A 19,000-nucleotide genomic window follows, 5' to 3' on the forward strand; every position below is an offset into this window, starting at 1 on the left:
AAAAATACGAAGTTGCATTTTTGAACGGGCGTATAAGTCGGGTCTGATTTTTATGATCGATTTTTCAGGTTTCAAGACCCGACTTATATGCGAGTATATAAGTATGCTTTTTCTCTTTGTTCCTCAGTGACATCAAGAAAATAGCAGAACATGTCATGTATTTGTGTTGCTGTTGTGTAAAACAAAAGGTCTACTAAAATAAGTCTTACTTTGTATGGCAGAGAAAAGAGTACTTATGTGAACTTGGGTTATGGACAGTCTGATTTGCAACTTTTGTCATTCCTTTTTAACAAGCCAGGTGATCAACATACTACATACACAAAATGCAACAGTTCCATATACCTAGTTGTATTATTTTTGTCTCTTTGTTTTATTGTTAGTACACAGGTAATTAAAGTTTACGTTTGTCATATGTGCATGTATGAACTAAAATTTAATCTTGTAAACCCTGGACATGCCAGTAACAATATTTATTTGTCTGTTTTTAAAGTTTATCTTTATTTAAAGTATATTCAAAGTAATGTATATCTGTGTTTTTCTGTAGATTTACAAGAAAGTCACAACTTCTCACAATCTTCAGTAGCTCAGACCTTGCTTCAGTGCAGTCCTGATCTTAAGAGACAAACAAAAAATCACCCTGGGGAAAAACGTCATTGCTGTACTGAATGTGGCAAACGATTCATTGGTTTAAGCCATCTAAATCGACATATAAGAATTCACACTGGAGAGAAACCTTATTGCTGCTTTGAATGTGGCAAACGATTTTCACAAATTAGCCACCTTCAGAGCCATGCAGTAATTCACACTGGGGAAAAACCGCATTGCTGTTCTGATTGTGACAGAAAATACTTACACAGGAGCAGCCTGAAAAAACATTTAAAGCTTCACACAGGAGAAAAACCTTATTGTTGTTCTGAATGTGGCTATCGATTTTCAAACAGTAGTAGTCTCCAGAAACACATTAGAATTCATACTGGAGAGAAACCTCATTCCTGTTCTGAGTGTGGAAAACAATTTTCACAAATAAGTGATCTTCAGAGCCATACTAGAATTCACACTGGAGAGAGGCCATATTGCTGTTCTGAATGTGGTAAACTGTTCTCGCACGTAAGCAGTCTTTTGAAACACACAAGAATTCACACAGGGGAGAAGCCATATTGCTGCACAGTATGTGGCAAACTGTTCTCGGACAGTAGCAGTCTTGGTAAACACATAAGGATACACACTGGAGAGAAGCCCTATTGTTGCTCTGAATGTGGCAAACGATTCTCACAAGTCCGCTATCTTCTGAGCCACTCATTAATTCACACTGGTGAGAAACCTCATTGTTGTTCAAAATGTGGCAAACGCTTCTCGCAGCGAAGCCATCTTCAGAGCCACACAAGAACTCACACTGGTGAAAAACCATACAGCTGTTCTGAATGCGGCAAACATTTCTCTAGCAGAAGCAGTCTTGCTAAACATATAAGAATTCATACTGGAGAGAAACCTCATTGCTGTTCTGAATGTGGCAAAACATTCTCACAAATAGGTCATCTTCAGAAACACGTAAGAATTCATACTAAAGAGCAGCAAAATAAAAGACTGTTGAAAAAAGAAGAAACTGAGATGTAATGCACTAAGGAGAAAGTGAGTTTAGTATAAGGTTTCTGAAACAGAGCAGTTTATTCAGGATGGAGGCAATTTTATATGTGAATTTTTAAGTTGCCAGGGTTCACAGAACTAAATTTCTGTGAGGATGAACCCTAAAAATAAAATTATCCCTTAATTTAAGCAGGTGTGTGATTTGTCATTCTTTTTAATTTAACTTGTTTTGAGATTTTTTTTCAATACATAAATTGTTTGGTAGATTTTCCATTTTCATTCTCTAGCCTATTTTTAAAATCAACCTGTCGGTGGTGATAAACATTTTAAGAAAGATCTTCTGGGAATGGTTAAAATAAATGAACAGTAACTAAGGCTGAAGATCACAAACTACAGTGTTATAACTGACTAACAAAATACCCGTGCTTCGCAGCGGAGAAGTAGTGTGTTAAAGAAGTTATGAAAAAGAAAACATTTTAAAAATAACAGCATGATTGTCAATGTAATTGTTTTGTCACTGTTATGAGTGATTCTGTCATATATTAATATATATATATATATATATATATATATATATATACATATATACATATATATACATATACACATCTACATATATATATACATATATATACTGCTCAAAAGAATTAAAGGAACACTTTTTAATCAGAGTATAGCATAAAGTCAATGAAACTTATGGGATATTAATCTGGTCAGTTAAGTAGCAGAGGGGGTTGTTAACCAGTTTCAGCTGCTGTGGTGTTAATGAAATTAACAACAGATGCACTAGAGGGGCAACAATGAGATGACCCCAAAACAGGAATGGTTTAACAGGTGGAGGCCACTGACATTTTTCCCTCCTCATCTTTTCTGACTGTTTCTTCACTAGTTTTGCATTTGGCTACAGTCAGTGTCACTACTGGTAGCATGAGGCGATACCTGGACCCTACAGAGGTTGCACAGGTAGTCCAACTTCTCCAGGATGGCACATCAATACGTGTCATTGCCAGAAGGTTTGCTGTGTCTCCCTGCACAGTCTCAAGGGCATGGAGGAGATTCTAGGAGACAAGCAGTTACTCTAGGAGAGCTGGAGAGGGCCATAGAAGGTCCATAACCCATCAGCAGGACCAGTATCTGCCCCTTTGGGCAAGGAGGAACAGGATGAGCACTGCCAGAGCCCTACAAAATGACCTCCAGCAGGCCACTGGTGTGAATGTCTCTGACCAAACAACCAGAAAGACTTCATGAAGGTGACCCAAGGGCCCCATGTCCTCTAATGGGCCCTGAGCTCACTGCCCAGCAGCATGCAGCTCGATTGGCATTCGCCATAGAATACCAGAATTGGCAGATGCACCACTGGTGCCCTGTGCTTTTTACAGATGAGAGCAGGTTCACCCTGAGCACGTGACAGAAGTGAAAGGGTCTGGAGAAGCCATGGAGAACATTATGCTGCCTGTAACATCATTCAGCATGAGCAGTTTGGTGGTGGGTTAATGATTGTCTGGGGAAGCATATCCATGGAGTGTCACACAGACTGCTACAGGCTTGACAAAGGCACCTTGGCTGCCATTAGGTATCAGGATGAAATCCTTGGACCCATTGTCAGACCCTATGCTGGTACAGTGGCTCCTGGTGCACGACAATTCCTGACCTCATGTGGTGAGAGTATGCAGGCAGTTCCTGGAGGATGAAGGAATTGATACCATTGACTGGTCACCACACTTTCCTGACCTAAATCCAATAGAACACCTCTGGGACATTATGTTTTGGTCCATCCAATGCCACCAGGTTGCACCTCAGACTGTCCAGGAGCTCAGTGATGCCCTGGTGCAGATCTGGGAGGAGATCCCCCGCAACACCATCTGTCATCTCATTAGAAGCATGCACCGATGTTGTCAGGCATGTATACAAGAACACAGGGGCCATACAAAGTGCTGCGTACAATTTTGAGTTGCTGCAATTAAATTTTGGCAAAATGGACTAGCCTGCCACATAATTTTTCACTCTGATTTTTGGGGCGTCTTTGAATTCAGGGCTCTGTAGGTTGATCATTTTCATTTCCATCAAACGATGTGGCATCCTTTCATTCCTAACACATTACCCAGTCTATATCAGTATAGATATCCAGGAGGATTTCTTTTTCCCATTGAGATCTGATGTGTTTTCAAAGTGTTCCTTTAATTTTTTTGAGCAGTTTATATACACATATCAACATATACATACACACACACATAAATATATACAAGAGGGTTAGTGTCCCCACAACCCTACTCATCACAGTAAAAATCGAGCAAATGTCCTGGCCGGTGACGGACGCGCTTCGGCCTGCCTGATGTACCATCACTCGTGCCAGGCTCAGTCCTGAGACTGTCAATGTCTGTCTCGGCGCTGGGGGTGGAGGTTGGAGAGCCGCTTGGATTCTCAAGTCTTTCTTGTTCTGGGGCCAGTGGGTGGTATGGTGCCAACCGGTCCTTGTGCAGCACCACCCATCTGCCCCGTCCAGGCATTCGGACTCAGAAAACTACCTCCGAAATTTTGTCCAAAATTTCTCCAGGTCCTTGCCAATGGTGAGTCAATTTAGGAGACAGTCCCCGTTTCCGTTGGGCAAAATACCCACACTTTGTCTCCTGGTTTCAGCCTCGGGCCATGAGCCTGTGTGTCATAAGCCCGTTTCTGGCGAGCTCCAGCTCCCTCCAAGGCCTCCCTGGCCAGTCGATGAACGGTGTCCAGGCGCTCTTTCAACCGTCTAAAATAATCCAGTTCGGGCCCACCAACAATCTCAGGCTCAGGGGGCGAGCCAAACACCAAATCCACTGGCGTGCGCAGTTCTCTCCCGAACATCAGCCCCGCTGGTGTGCATTGGCTTGATTCTTATGCGGCTGTCCTATATGCCCACAGGACCAGAGGCAAATGTTGGTCCCAGTCCCGCTGGTGATGACTAGTCAGGATCGCCAGTTGAGTGGCCAGGGTGCGATTAAAATCGCTCGACCAGTCCATCAGTTTGAGGGTGAAGGGGGGTGGTTCTAGTCTTTTTCACCCCCAGTCGCTGACACACCTCCCTGAACAAATGGCTCTCGAAGTTCCGCCCTTGATCACTGTGAAGTTCGTCCGGAACCCCAAATCGAGTGAACATTTCATCCACTAGTTTTTGTGCTGCTGTGGAGGCACTCTGATCCGGAACTGCATACGCCTATGGCCATTTAGTGAAATAATCCATCGCAACCAAAATAAAACGATTTCCGGCTTCAGTTACAGGAAAAGGACCCAGTACGTCCGCTCCAATTCTCTCCATGGGTGCCCCGACAAGGTACTGCTGCAACGGCGTGAGAGCGTTGACCAGGTCCTTTTGCGCAGTGCAGATGTCACAGCAGTGGGCGTGCAGCTCGCGTCTTGCCGACACCCGGCCAATAGAACCGCTGCCGCAGTCGACGCACTGTCTTAGCGTTTCCGTAGTGTCCGGATCCAGCTGCTCCATGGACCCAATGGAGGACCTCGGCGCGCAAAGCCTGGGGAACCAGCAGTTGTAGTCGGTCAATCCCCCCCCTGGGTGCTTGCCACCGTCTGTAAATTACGCCATCGTGCAACTCCAAGTTGGCCCACTGGGAGTGTAGTAACTTGAGTTCAGGCCCCTGTGAAGACACGGTTTGCCAGTCGAGACATTCTTGGGTCTCCAACCAGCCCTTTACCTTCTCTAGCGCTTGGTCGTTCGCCTGTAATTGCCTCAATTGGTCAATGGTGAATGGCTCCCCTGCTCCAACAGTGTCATCTGGCCTTGCGGATGCTGACGATGGCCCCAGACCCCTTTCTTCCTGTCGGCAGTACCTAGAAATCGTATTCCTGGAGGATCTCCATCCACCTTGCCACCTGGCCCTCTGGTTGCCGGAAATTTAACATCCAGGTGAGGCTAGCATGGTCAGTCCGCAGCGTGAACCTAGTGCCCAATAGGTAGGGCCGAAAGTGCCGTGCCGCTAAGATCACTGCCAACAGCTCCCGCCGAGTGACGCAGTAATTTCTCTCCGGTCGACTGAGGCTGCAGCTGTAATAAGCTACCACTCTCTCTCCAGCCTCCCCCTTCTGTGAGAGTACGGCCCCAATTCCCACATTGCTAGTGTCAGTGTCCACAACAAAAGATTGGTTGGGTTCAGGGTAAGCCAGGACCGGCGCGCTGACGAGGGCAGCTTTCAGTTGTTGGAAAGCGGCTGCGCAATCCTCCGTCCACCCAAACTGTTGGCCCTTACTCATCAGTCAGTGCAAGGGGCTGGCAATGGTTGCAAAGTTTTTTACAAGCCTCCTGTAGTACGAGGCTAAACCCAGGAAGCTCCGCAGTTCGGTGATGTTGGCTGGTGGGGGCCAGTTGCTCACGGCAACCACCTTTGCTGGGTCGGTAGCCACCCCACTCTCGCTGATTACGTGTCCTAAAAACTGGGTCTGTCGGGCGAGAAGATTACATTTTTCAGGGTTTAATCGCAACCCGGCGCTACGAATGGCGGTCAGGACCTCCCTTAAATTGTGCACAGCCTGGTCAAAGTCTCTGGCATGAATCAACAGGTCATCCAAATAGACCACACAACGGGTTCGGGGAATGTCTTTTAGGACCCGCTCCATTAGTCTTTCAAAGGTGGCGGTGCATTACAAAGTCCAAACGGCATTACCTTAAACTGCCACAGCCCTTGTCCGATGGTGAATGCAGTTTTGGGTCGGTCCTCTAATGCCAGTTCTACCTGCCAATATCCACTGTGCAAGTCCAAGGTGCTGAACCAACGGGATCCAGCCACATAGTCCAATGCATCATCGATGTGGGGCAATGGGTAAGAGTCTTTTCTAGTGACTGCATTTAATTTACGAAAGTCCACACAAGGGCGCCAACCCCCCGTTTTCTTCCGCACCATGACCATGGGTGCGGCCCAGGGACTGTCCGAAGGCTCAATAATGTCGTTGGTTACCATCTCGCGAATCAATTCTTCGGCAGCTTGGCGTTTTGCAAGGGGCAATCGGTGGGGGCAAAGCGAATGGGAGCAGCGTGGCCAGTGTCAATGTGGTGTTTTACTAACGAGGTTCTGGTGCAGTCCTCCTCTCGAGCCGCAAAAATGTCCACAAAGTCATTCAGTAATTGCTGGAGTTGCTTCTGCTGTGGCGTGCTCAGATGTTCACCACTTCGATGGCCCAATTCCTGTACAGCGGCAACCGTCTCAGCTGATGGGGGGTCGTGCGATGAATTTGTTTGTCCAGCAATACTCTCCTGGGGATTCTCTGCAACTTCCCAACAATGGTTGGGAGCCGGTGAGCAGTGGTGTCCAGGTGAATCCACTCTGGCAGTCCTTCCAGGACGGTTCCAGCCCGACGGGCGGCACAGTCTCATTACCAAAACAAAGGACGGCCCTTGACACATCAACACCTGCTCCCCAGTGGGCCAACAAGTCCAACCCAATAATGCACTTGTCTTTAATGTCCGCAAGCCAGAATTCGTGGCTGGTCTGGCTCGTCCCTACCGACACAGATAACAGTTTCTTTCCGGGCATTACTGTCCGTTCACCCCTAACAGTGCGTAGTTCGCTATTTGTGGGGGTCCAGTCCTCTGGAAGAAGACCAGCGGTTTCGGGCAACACTCCTTTTTGTAGCAAACAAATATTGGACCCCGTGTCCACTAAAGCACAGAATGGCTGCCCGTCAATAGTGCAGTCTAGGTACAGTCCAGTGGAAAATCCACAGCACCCCACATAAAGGCAGTCATTGTGGAGGGGGGCTGAAAAACGGAGCGAGGGTCCCCTCACGGCCTCACCCCGAGGTCATTTCCCGGCGGTGATGTTGTACGAGGCAAAGGACTTGGAGCAGGGCAATCCCTGGCAAAGTGCCCTGGTTCTCCGCATTGGAAATAGCGGTCTACTCGTTGTCTCTGTCAGGGGGTTGATGTTAGTTGGGCGCGACTGCCCTCCACTACCTCAGATGGGTCCCCTTCTGCCCTTCGTTCAACTGCTCTCGTTAATCGACTCGGGCGTGGCGTTCGTCTTGTTGGTGACTCAGCCTGTAGCACCTCTTCAGCCCGCTCAGCCTCTCGCAGTGCCTCGCTCAAATCTCGGGGTGACAACAGACAGACATGCTGGCGGAGACGTTCTGGTGTGAGGCCCCGCAGGAAAGCATTAAGACTGAGTTCCTCCCTCGCTGCTGTCGAGAAAGTAGGGTAACCTTTTCATGAATATACCCTGATGTCAGCGGCAAAGGCTCCTACACTCTCACCTTCACACCGACGTCGGCTAGTCAGCTTTTCTCTGCTGCATTCTGCTGAGGTTCTTTGTCCAAAGCGACGGGTGAGAGCAGCGGTGAGAGCCTGAAGATCACGACACTCCTCCGATGGCAGATCAATGAGTACCTGAAGTGTGGGACCCTCCAAGGCAAGGGCCAAGTGTGTCGCAGCTTCCTCGCAGCTCCATCCATTGTGTAGGGCGGCCAGATCTACTTGTGCAAGGTATGGCTCTAAGGGCGTCAATCCGCTGTATCGCGGTAGCTTAGCAGGTGACTGTGAAAAGAGGACCGGCCGACTGGTAACCTGAGGTATCGTTGCTGTAGATGAATGTTCATTCTGGCCGTGCCTAGAAGATCGTAACACTGTCCGGGGAATACTGGCACCATCAGGCCTGTTTGCCTCTTTTCTCCGCACAGTTCCGCTGATCAGGCGCTCTAACGTAGCGCTGTTCTCTAAGATGGCACACTCTAATTCTTCAAGACTCTGTTCCATAACGGCGTCTTCTAAACAGCCTGGTCTCCCACTTCTGACACCAATGTAGCGACCCGTGGTTGAGTCTTAAAGTTTTTAGAGCCGTACTCTGCCGTGCACCTCTCCCAAGCTGTAAGCTAGCGGACTGCCAGCGTTATGCACGCAGCTGCACCCAGCTCTTTAGGTAGCGAGCACTCGTGTCCCATACACCGCACGACTCCGAGTGTCTCGGTAATAATTGCTTCAATAGAAATCTTAGCAATAAACAGCTCTGTCCTGTTGTATCTCTTTATTAGAGCAGATAGTCAGCAAAAACAAAGCTTAACTCATTTGCTTAGCCATTGCCAAGGTCATTAATGAAGCCAACTTTCTTATCGATGGTAACTATTTACATTTAAATAACCCCCGGACGGCAATAACCCAACCCACCCCACCAGTTGAGCACAAACACATACAATAATTATAACAGGAAACACAATTAGATTACTTAGTTAATTTAACGCAACAATAAGCTTTTACATAAATTACCCACAATGCTATTTACATAAATTACCCATAATGCAACATGCCGCCAGCGCTGCTGCTGGGTCGCTACAATATATACACAGACACATATATCTACATATCTACATATATATGCTGTATATAGCAAAATCCCCGCACTCCGCAGTGACAAAGTACTGCTTTTAAATTTTTATTAAGAAGAAAAGAAAACCTTTTTAAACTGAGGTATAATATAACAATAACTATCTGTTAAGGATCTCTTTGTATACCACGTTGTCAGTTCAGCACTCCAGTTGTAATATGACCAAGCTTTGCGAGCTAAATCTTGAGAATGCAACGTACAGTTGTCCAGGAGAAAAGCAATCTTGTCTCAAATCAATGGCAACCTTTTGTATGGTCTGTCCCTGAGACTTATTACTTTTCATCGCGAAGCAGAGCCTTACTGGAAATTGGAGGCATTTGAATTGAAATGGGAGATCAGAGGGTATAACGGGGATGCGAGGAATACACTGAGTGTGGAGAAACTCTAGAGACAGCATGTGTATTAACTTGTGGATTTTTCTGTGAGTATTTGGTGTCAGCGTGACGAAGTTGCTTCCGCAAGACCACATTAGCTGTGGAGCTCAACTCGGAGCATATTCTTTTCCTACCTTGTCAATTGTGTAATGCGTTTTTTGAAAAGGTTTGAACCATGGAAGTGATCACTCGTACTGCGTTCAGTCAGTTCACGTGAGCTGCTCTCTTGTGTGATGTTGCAATGTCCACGGGCAACCACTGAGCGAAGGTGTGAATAAAATGTCTCCCTCACCGAGACATTACTCACCGTGGTTGGAGCGCACACTGAGACAACAGGCAAGGCACCCAGAACCCAGGCACCCAGAAAGTGCCGTAATCTGAGCCTCATGATATGCTCATTGAAATGAGGGACATAGGACCAGCCAAACAATTTTAACTTGGTTGAATAATGGACGCAACAGCAAAGGATCAAGAAAATATTTGAAAAGTCAAAAGAGAATAGCTAATGAAGCTAAAACAAAGTAGTAACTTTTTTTTTTGAGTACCACTGCGGTATAAACAGTAAAAAAAAAAAAGGTTTTAAGAAAATGCAAGAGATGCACATTGAGAAAATTCAAAATGACAGGTAAATGAACTAAATAAGTATTGTACCCAAGTATGTGTAAAACAAGATTTAAATGAGATTTTTTAAAAAGATGTAAAGCTCATAGATGTTCTGTTAGAGTCAGATGTGCTTTGGGCACTTGATACAGTGAATTCTACTGAAACCCTCAGACTTGATGGGATTTTACCAGACATGCTGTCACATTTGTAAGATGTGAGTTATAAACCATTTTAAGCTTTGTTTATTTTTAAAAACCTGAACATGGTATGCTTCTTGATCAAACAAATAAATCAATACAATAAATAAAAGCAAAACAAAATACCACCCCCTAGCCAAATAGACTTTTCAAGCATATCTGAATAGCCAATCCAAATGGGAAAGGAACCCAATGACTCAAAAACTGAAAATGTGACTCCTGTCTACAAGAAGAGACACATGCAGCCTGAGTATTATTGACCAATAAGTCATACTTCTCTATCATGCAAAATTATGGAAGCCGTTACAAGAAATACATCACAAAAGTACATGTATGAAAATAATAAACAAATACAAAAGAGTACGGGTTTAGGAGAGGAAGATCCTGGAAAACACATCTATTAGACGTTTTTGAACAAGAGTAGCTGACAAAAGCAAAGCCTGCATCATATTGTACTTTCAAATAGCCATTGATACAGTCCCATTCTGAAGAGGGGTTTTGAAAGTAGAAGCTGCTGGCATCAGAGGTAACCTACAAAACTGGATCAGGAAGTCAGTTAACCATCAAGAGACAAAGAGTACAGAACAATGGAGACTGCTCAACAATAATAATAAGAATACATTTTATTTATATAGTTCCTTTCCCATGCTCAAGGCACTTACAGAATATAAGAAAGAACAGCAGGGTATACAGTATATAGCATTGCACAAACCAAATAAATAAATAAAGAAGATTACAGCAGTGAATTCAGAGAAAAAACACCTAACAGACAACATAACTGATGGTCTAGCATGGCATGATGTGGTCTGTGGAGTTCTTTCAGAGGTTCGTCCTTGGACTGCCACATTTTCTTAATACAAAATAATCCAGATTCCAGTGTAAGCAGTGAACATGTGACAATTGTACTAACACTCGGGCAATAGCAGCTACTGATGAAACAGGGAAAGAAAAAATAATTCAGAAATACCTTGATGGCCTTGAGAACAAGCTGAACGGTGCATTTTAATGTAGAAAAATGCAAAGCACTACACATAGGCAGAAGGAATGTGAACTATAAATACAAAATGGGAGATGCTGTCTTTTGTCACCATGCTACAAAAAAGACCTAGCAGCACTAAAAGAGAGCAGAGAAAAGCAACCCAATGCTCCTGGGTCTAAAGGCCATGTCTTACTCTGATAGACTCGGGGAGTTAAATCACTTTAGTCTTGTTCAAAAGAGGTTACATGGGGACCAAATCCTGCTCTTCAGAATTCTCAAAGATGTCAAAAAAATTTGATCCAGCAGAACTATTTCCAATAACCAGTCTATCTGGACTATTAGTTCACTGATGACATCAAGGCTTCATACTATCCTAGCAAACCAAGATGATGATAATTGCTATGCCAGAGTCCTGTTTGTTGATTACACGTCAGTATTTCACACTTGTACCATCAAAGCTGATCACCAAGCACCAAGATTTGGGACTTGGTGTCATCCTCTGTAACAGGATATTGGACTAAATATTTGGCAGACCTCAGCATCCTCCACGCTGACCCTCAACACAGGCACTCCACAGCCTTATTTGCTAAACCCTTTCTGTACTCCGTGTCCACCTGTGACTGTTTGGCCAGACAACTCCATCATTACATTTGCTGATGATACCTCCATCACAGGCCTGATCACCAACAATTTCTATCTAAGCGTACAAGGAAGACATTTACCTCTTGTCAAAGTGGTGTCAGGACAAGAATTTCACCCTTCAACCTCCGTAAAATTAAGGAGCTGGAGACAGACTTCAGGATAATAAAGGCAAACCACACTCTCACATACATAAGAGGGGATGATGTTCAGAAGGTGAGCTGCTTCAGATTCCTTGTAGTGACCATCACAAATGAACTAAAGTGGGTAAGCCATATTTCAGACCTTGTCAAAAGCACTAGTTAGTGTCGCTACTTTCCTAGACATCTGAAGAAAAAAATGTGGATTTCTCCATCAGTTCAGGTGTATAGTGGTGTCCATCCACACTGGCTAAATAACATCCTGGTATGGCACTTGCTTGCCTCAAGATCATAAAGCCATGTAGGGAGTGGTGGAGGTGGCACAGAATGTGACTGGCACCCAGGTGCCTTCTATTTTGGGCACATATACAACACTCGCTGCTTTAGAAAGACAAACCATAGCACTGAAGACCTCAGCCATTCTGCACAGTCGCCGTTCTTCATTCATTCCAAATGGTTCAGGGCCACTGGCACTCACAGCAGTAGATTTAGGGGTAGTTTCTGTCAGTAAGATTACTAAGCACTCATTCATAATACCAAGTACAATGTGTTCTTGTAATAATATAATAAATATTGTATATTTACAATATGCAATACTGTGCAAACGTCTTAGGCACTCCAGTTTTTTATACAATTTTTACCTTCTGTATTGGTGTGTCAGAAGAAAAGAGCAGATTTTAGATTTCCAAACATTCACTTTCCAAAAAGGTAAATGTTACAGGGAACGTTTTGTATTTTGTTGAAGAAAGTAACTTAATAAGTATGCGACATAGCACTTTTCATATATAAACTTGACTTTGTGCATCTCTAGACAATTGTATGATTTAACAAAAGAAGTGCTAATCATTAATAACATCATACCTGATGGAACCAGAAACAGATGGATAGAAACGTAAGTGGGTGGAGAAGGAATCAAACTGGGCAAAGGGCAACCAGACTAAAAGGTGACAGCTGGGACAGTTGAACTTTCAAATTGTCAATTCGGGACTGAGCAGAGCAACAAGATGCTCTGTGGTCATCCTGCATTAGCAAGGTCTCTCTCAAGTTGATTTTATTTTAGCAGACAGGAGTTTCAAGATACTGAGATCGAAGACCAGAAACACACTGGTAGTCGCCCATTAAACTGACCTCTCTTCAGAACTAAAAGTAGTCCAGTTCTGCTATAAGCTCTGAACTAACTGAAACCTCTGGGACCCAATCCCAGCCCTCTACAGTCTGGAGAAATCCTGTCTTCATGGCAGAGTTGCTGCTAAAAAGACATTCCTATGAAGTGTTTCAAATCCGAGACAAACCCACACACAAAAACACAAGGACTGGGTTGCTGAACAATAGCATTAGGTGCTCTGGCCTGCTGAATAAAAATCTGACATTTTTGGTTCAAGCCAGAGGCAGTTTACTCTTAGATTGCTCTTTAGTGTCTGAAGTCGAGAGTTGAAGTACAGCAGAGGTTCCCTGCAGGTTTGGGCTGCGTTTCTGCAAAAGGAGTTGGTGAATGAAGGGAATCCTAACTGTTGGGAAGTACAAGCAGATTCTCATTCATTATGCAGTACCATCAAGAAAGCCTCTGATAGGTCTCAGCTTCATTCTGCTGCAGAGTAACGACCTCAAAGACACGACCATGGTTTTAAAGAAGCTGCTAAAACATAAATAAGGAGATGGTATTGTCTCCACAGAGCCCTGATGTCAGCCTCATTGAGACTGTCTGGAATAACCTGCAGAGATGGAAGCAAGAGATGATGGCCAAAGTGCAGAAGAACTGGGACAAGTTCTCCAAGCAGCCAACCAGTCAATTTACTTACATATTAAAAAAAAGCATGACAGCCAACATACCAGTTTTAAAGGCAAATGGCCATAAAATATTAATTTAACTGCCTATTATTCCTATAGTTTATTTAGAAACATTTATTTTTTAAAAGCATCTTTGCTTTACAGACCTTTTTTTACATGTGCTTGAGACTTTTGGTACAGAACTGCATTTTGCATTCTATAATATGTAAACTTTCTTGTATGTCTTTTTTTGTTATCGCATTACTGTCACTATTGTGAGAAGACATGCTATTGAAAATGTAATTGTAATATTTACACATGGTAATAAAATTGAATAGTAGGTGGAACCAGATTGTATATAACATTAGAAATTTCAATAGGAGGAGAAAAGATGTGAATGTTATAAAGGCAATTCATTCATTAATGTAAACTATTATATATTAGAGTATTTCAAGGTTGTAAGGGAAACACAACCAAAAGGGCAATATGAGGAACAAAACAATCCCCACTAAGGCTTGGAGTCTTCCCCTACAGGCTTGCACTCCTGAGGGTTGTTGGCTCCCTCTCTAGCCCAGGACAAAATCCTCTCTGGTAGTGGCAGCCTAGTTCTACCAGAGTCGTCATTGCCAATCTGCACTCTGCCAGCGCGTCATATGCTTGCAGCATCAAATTCCGTTATTTACTCTTAACACTTCGTCTTTTTGTACAGTATATGTATCTGAGTATATATATATATATAGTCACAGACGGCTGGGGTTCTTACCTGGCTGGGACGCCTAAAAGCACCGGAAGGTGGCATAAAAAGCTTCCGGGTCACAGGGGGCAACTGCCCTGGATAAAAAGAGGACCACAGGAAAGGGACAAAAAGATTTTAACCCATTGGGACCCATGGCCACCGCCAGGGTGCGCCTTAAGCCTTAGCAGACCACGAGAATTGTCACTTCCGCCACACCAGGCAAGATGGCGGAAGAACCTACCAGGGACGCCCAGAGTGCTTCCGGAAGGACGTCATCATCCACCTGGAGCACATCTGGGTGGGAATAAAATGAGCCGCCCTCTTACATTTGAGGAGCTAGAGTCGGGAGAGTGAGCAGGACGAAGCTCCCAGGAGGAGATTGGCAATCAAAGACTGAGGAAGAAAGGACTGAATTAGGTTGATTATTGCTGTGTGCATTGCGTGGTGTTCTGGGACTGTGTTTCTTATGATTAATAAACGTGTGAACTTTATAAAGATGTGGTTTCCGACTGGTGGTGTCCGGGCAAGTCTCACAATATACTGTATATATATATACAGTATAACTTTTTGTTTCTTATGTTCATCTGTTATATGGTGTTTAATATGTGATATTAGTTTCCATCCAGTGTTACTAATTTTTCTGTGCAGTTATTCCTTTTGAATCCATTTAAATATGTGTGAAGAGTTTTGAGCATGGGAAGCCTCTAAATAAAAAAAATTCAAAATTATTAAATCATAACTGTACATTAACATTTTTATGAATATGTACTGGTTTTAATTTATTTAGTGCTATATTTGTGTTTAATGAAATGTATGGTCTTTACAAAAGAGGATTTGCAAAAAGGTACAAAAATATTAGTTGTAGTTTTCTAATTTGGTATTTCAGTGAGAAGAAACCATTTTTCCACAGTCATACCACATATGACCTGCAGTCCTGGATTGTTAATATGGAAAGGTGATCTGTTGTATTTTTTTTTTTTTTTTGGAAGTGCATACATCTGATAAAACGGAGCCATTCGATTCAGCCAGTGGTGTGACTGTTTCATATTAAAGAAAAGGGACTAGGAGTGGAGATCAGTCCCACTTGTACCAGAAAGTCAACGTTTGAGGTTGAGGGGATTTCAAGGGTGCATCTTTGCTTCTAAAGAACAGGCACGTTATTCTGTTCATGACATTTTCTTTAGTGCTTTTTTCAGTCACAGAGTGCTGTGACAGGTGCTCATGTACGATGCAAGTATAGATTTTACAAATGACCAAGGTCAGAATTAGTACACATAAAGACTGTCACGCATGCGCGAGTAGGAGGCCGTGGATGGACCTTAAGCCACATTGAAAAGACGTTCGCTGGCAGGGAGTGGCAGGGTACTAACCTTTCTCCTTTGTTTTCCAGGACAAAAGACGCTCTGCCATAGGAACGTTCCCGCACTGTGTCCACTTCCGCCCTTCCTCCGCCATCTTCCCTGATGTCAGCAGTCCCGTCATCCCTCTCGCCTCCTTCCCAGCATTCCTCCACTTCCGGCTCCTCCCTTATAAAATGGCCACCGACGCCTAGAATGGCGTCGCTCATATGAACTGCTTTTGTTTATATAATTTTGACCTTTTGAATAGTAGATTGTCCACAATATACGGGGCCGAAAAACCCCAAACCTTTGTGCTGCCTGTTGTTGAGTCTTTTACATTGGCGTAGCCGGCAGGATACTAGTCCGAGGGAAATGACGGAAGGACAAGACCTCAACACAGTACTCCAGGGGATGAACGCCCAAATCCTTGCCCTGCAGCAATCGCAAGCCGCTACCACCAGGGAGTTGGAGCAAACGACGGCCCAGTTGGCAGAAGCTTGGAGGGTAAGATCCGATCCGCCTCGTCTAACTCCTCTGCCTCTGGTACCTATGACTGAGGCCGACGACATCGAGTCCTACCTGGGCATTTTTGAACGGACGGCCACCCGGAACGAGTGGCAGCGGTCTGAGTGGGCGTCCATTCTGGTGCCCTACCTGAAGGGACCCGCGCAGCGTGCTTATTACGATCTCCGTAAGGAGGAGGCCGCGAGTTACGACCTCCTTAAACAGGAGATACTGGCACGTTATGGCATTACGCCGGGCCAGCAGGCGGGCGAATGGCGAAGCTGGCAATTTGACCTAGAGAAGCCGGCCCGAGCGCAGGCCGTTCGACTTCTGGGGAAAGATGGGGCGGTGGCTACGGCCCGAGGGTCCCCAAGCCAGGAAGGTCGTGGAGGAGGTGGCCTGTGAGGGCCTGGTAAACGCCCTGCCTAGCTCCCTCGCCCAGCAGGTCCGGCGCCACCCCTATAAAGATATGTCAGGACTCCTGGAGGTCCTGGAGCATCAGCTAGTGGTCTACCAAGCCGGGGGGTCGGAATGGCAAGCTTGTGGGAACCGCCAGGGAATTTATTAAAGCCTTGGAAGGACAGGGAAGAGTCTCCCGACACACGTAGATCCCTCTCCCTATTCGCCTGCACGTCTACCCTTAACCTCGGGGACGAGCTGACACCCTTACAGCGGCGAGAGATAATCCAGGCTATCCACGCCATCCCTGAAGTAGTAAGCGAGTCACCGGGCCGGACCTCGCTGTTCGCGCATGATATAGTCACGGACCCCGGAGTGATCGTCTGGGAGAGGCCCTATAGACTCCCGGAGGCAAAACGTGCCGAAGTGGAACTGGAGGTGCAACGGATGTTGGATATGGACATCATTGAGGAAAGCCATAGCCCTTGGTCCAGTCCTATCGTCCTCGTTTCCAAGCCGGACGGCTCCTGGAGATTCTGCAATGACTTTAGACGTCTAAACCAGGTCTCCAAGTTCGACGCCTACCCGATGCCCCGCATTGACGACCTACTCGAATGGCTGGGTGCGGCCCAATACTTGACTACCCTTGACATGACAAAATGGTATTGGCAAATTCCTTTAACTGCATCGGCAAAAGAAAAAACGGCCTTTAGCACCCCTAGTGGACATTGGCAGTACAAGGTCCTCCCATTTGGGCTGCACGGGGCCCCAGCGACCTTTCAACGTCTGGTGGATAGAGTGTTGAAGCCCCACCAGTCCTATAGTGCCGCCTACCTGGATGATGTCGTCATCTATTCTGGCACCTGGGAGGAGCATCTACTGAAGGTCTTTGCTGTCCTTGCGACACTGGCTAAGGCCGGCCTCCACATTAACCCCCGTAAATGTTTTTTTGGCTTAAAGGAGGCCAAGTATTTAGGCTACCTTGTGGGACGAGGACAGGTGAGACCCCAATGTTCCAAAGTCGAAGACATCCTGGAATGGCCCCGTCCGAGTACCAAGAGACAGGTGCAGGCTTTCTTGGGGCTGGCAGGGTACTACCGCCGGTTCGTACCCCGTTTCTCTGAGAGGGCAGCACCCTTGACTAACTTAACAAAGAAGGGTGCTCCCCTGCATGTGGTATAGAACGACAAGGCGGAACACGCATTCAATGACTTGAAAAAGGCGAGTAGGAGGCCGTGGATGGACCTTAAGCCACATCAAAAGACGTTCGCCGGCAGGGAGTGGCGGGGTACTAACCTTTCTACTTTGTTTTCCAGGACAAAAGACACTCCGCAATAGGAACTTTCCCGCACTGCATCCACTTCCGCCCTTCCTCCGCCATCTTCCCTGACGTCAGCAGTCCCATCATCCCTCACGCCTCCTTCCCAGCATTCCTCCACTTCCGGCTCCTCCCTTATAAAATGGCCGCCGACGCCTAGAATGGCGTCTCTCATATGAACTGTTTTTCTTTATATAATTTTGACCTTTTGAATAGTGGATTGTCCACAATATATGGGGCCGGAAAACCCCAAACCTTTGTGCTGCCTGTTGTTGAGTCTTTTACAAGACAGAGATTTGTTAAAACACACAGAAAACAAAGTAGAACTGATTAACGTAAATGGAAGCCAGTAGTATCTGTCCAATAAACAATTGTTTAACTTTGGCCAGGTAACAATGAACGAGAGGAACACCAACCCTGGATATGGGGCTTTTGGTCCATAGTCAGTTGTAAGAGAGAAAATCAGAGTCAGAGTCCTGGAGGCCTTGGCCAACTAGCTGCCCACCTCCACCTGGGCACTTCAGGAGGGATGTATTGGCATTAATGTAGAGAGCTGTCCATGTGGCTCAGAGGGCCCCATTTATTGCTAAACCACAAAACACTTTCATGGAAGAGGAGTGTTCAAAGACGTTTACAGGTGTGTTCAATATCACTTAAAGAGAGTGTTTAATTGAAGGACACATTACTCTACATGGCAGCTTTTTGTTAAAAGGAGTCGTACATCATCTGAGCTCCAGGATATCTGCACTAAGAAAAGGGACTACAAGAGAGAAACAAAGGAAGAAATACCAGCAGTCCTGACTAGAGCACATAAGTAATGCTGTTAAATACAAAACTAAAAGTAAAGAATGATGGGCCATCTAAATGCTGACTGTTTGTTACCTGAGGGAATGTACCAATTTGTGGCTTATAACTTATCCCATGTTATACAGGAAGAAGTCAACGCCACAACAGAAAAAGTTGTGGAAGTAGTGGAGATGAGACGTGTTAGACTAGGATTTGTGCCTTATATTTACTGAATTAAATAACATTCAACAAAATTAGCAAAATTCCCATCTTCTG

The 19,000-nt window shown here is 45.2% G+C and overlaps 1 protein-coding gene across 1 annotated transcript in view; it reads left to right on the plus strand.

Annotated features, from left to right (window-relative positions):
- Positions 1–132: 132 nt before the first annotated feature.
- LOC120519259 (zinc finger protein 850-like) overlaps positions 133–19,000 on the plus strand; it is a 101,767-nt gene continuing 82,899 nt past the window's right edge. Inside the window, exons 1-3 of the mRNA XM_039742408.1 lie at positions 133–1,613; positions 16,065–16,221; positions 16,378–16,603. Of these exons, the coding sequence (XP_039598342.1) occupies positions 412–1,613; positions 16,065–16,221; positions 16,378–16,603 (1,585 nt within the window). The 5' untranslated portion in view covers positions 133–411. The remainder of the gene's footprint in view (positions 1,614–16,064; positions 16,222–16,377; positions 16,604–19,000) is intronic.

Source organism: Polypterus senegalus, unplaced genomic scaffold (genome assembly GCF_016835505.1).
Source record: "Polypterus senegalus isolate Bchr_013 unplaced genomic scaffold, ASM1683550v1 scaffold_19, whole genome shotgun sequence".
Lineage (NCBI taxonomy): Eukaryota > Metazoa > Chordata > Cladistia > Polypteriformes > Polypteridae > Polypterus > Polypterus senegalus.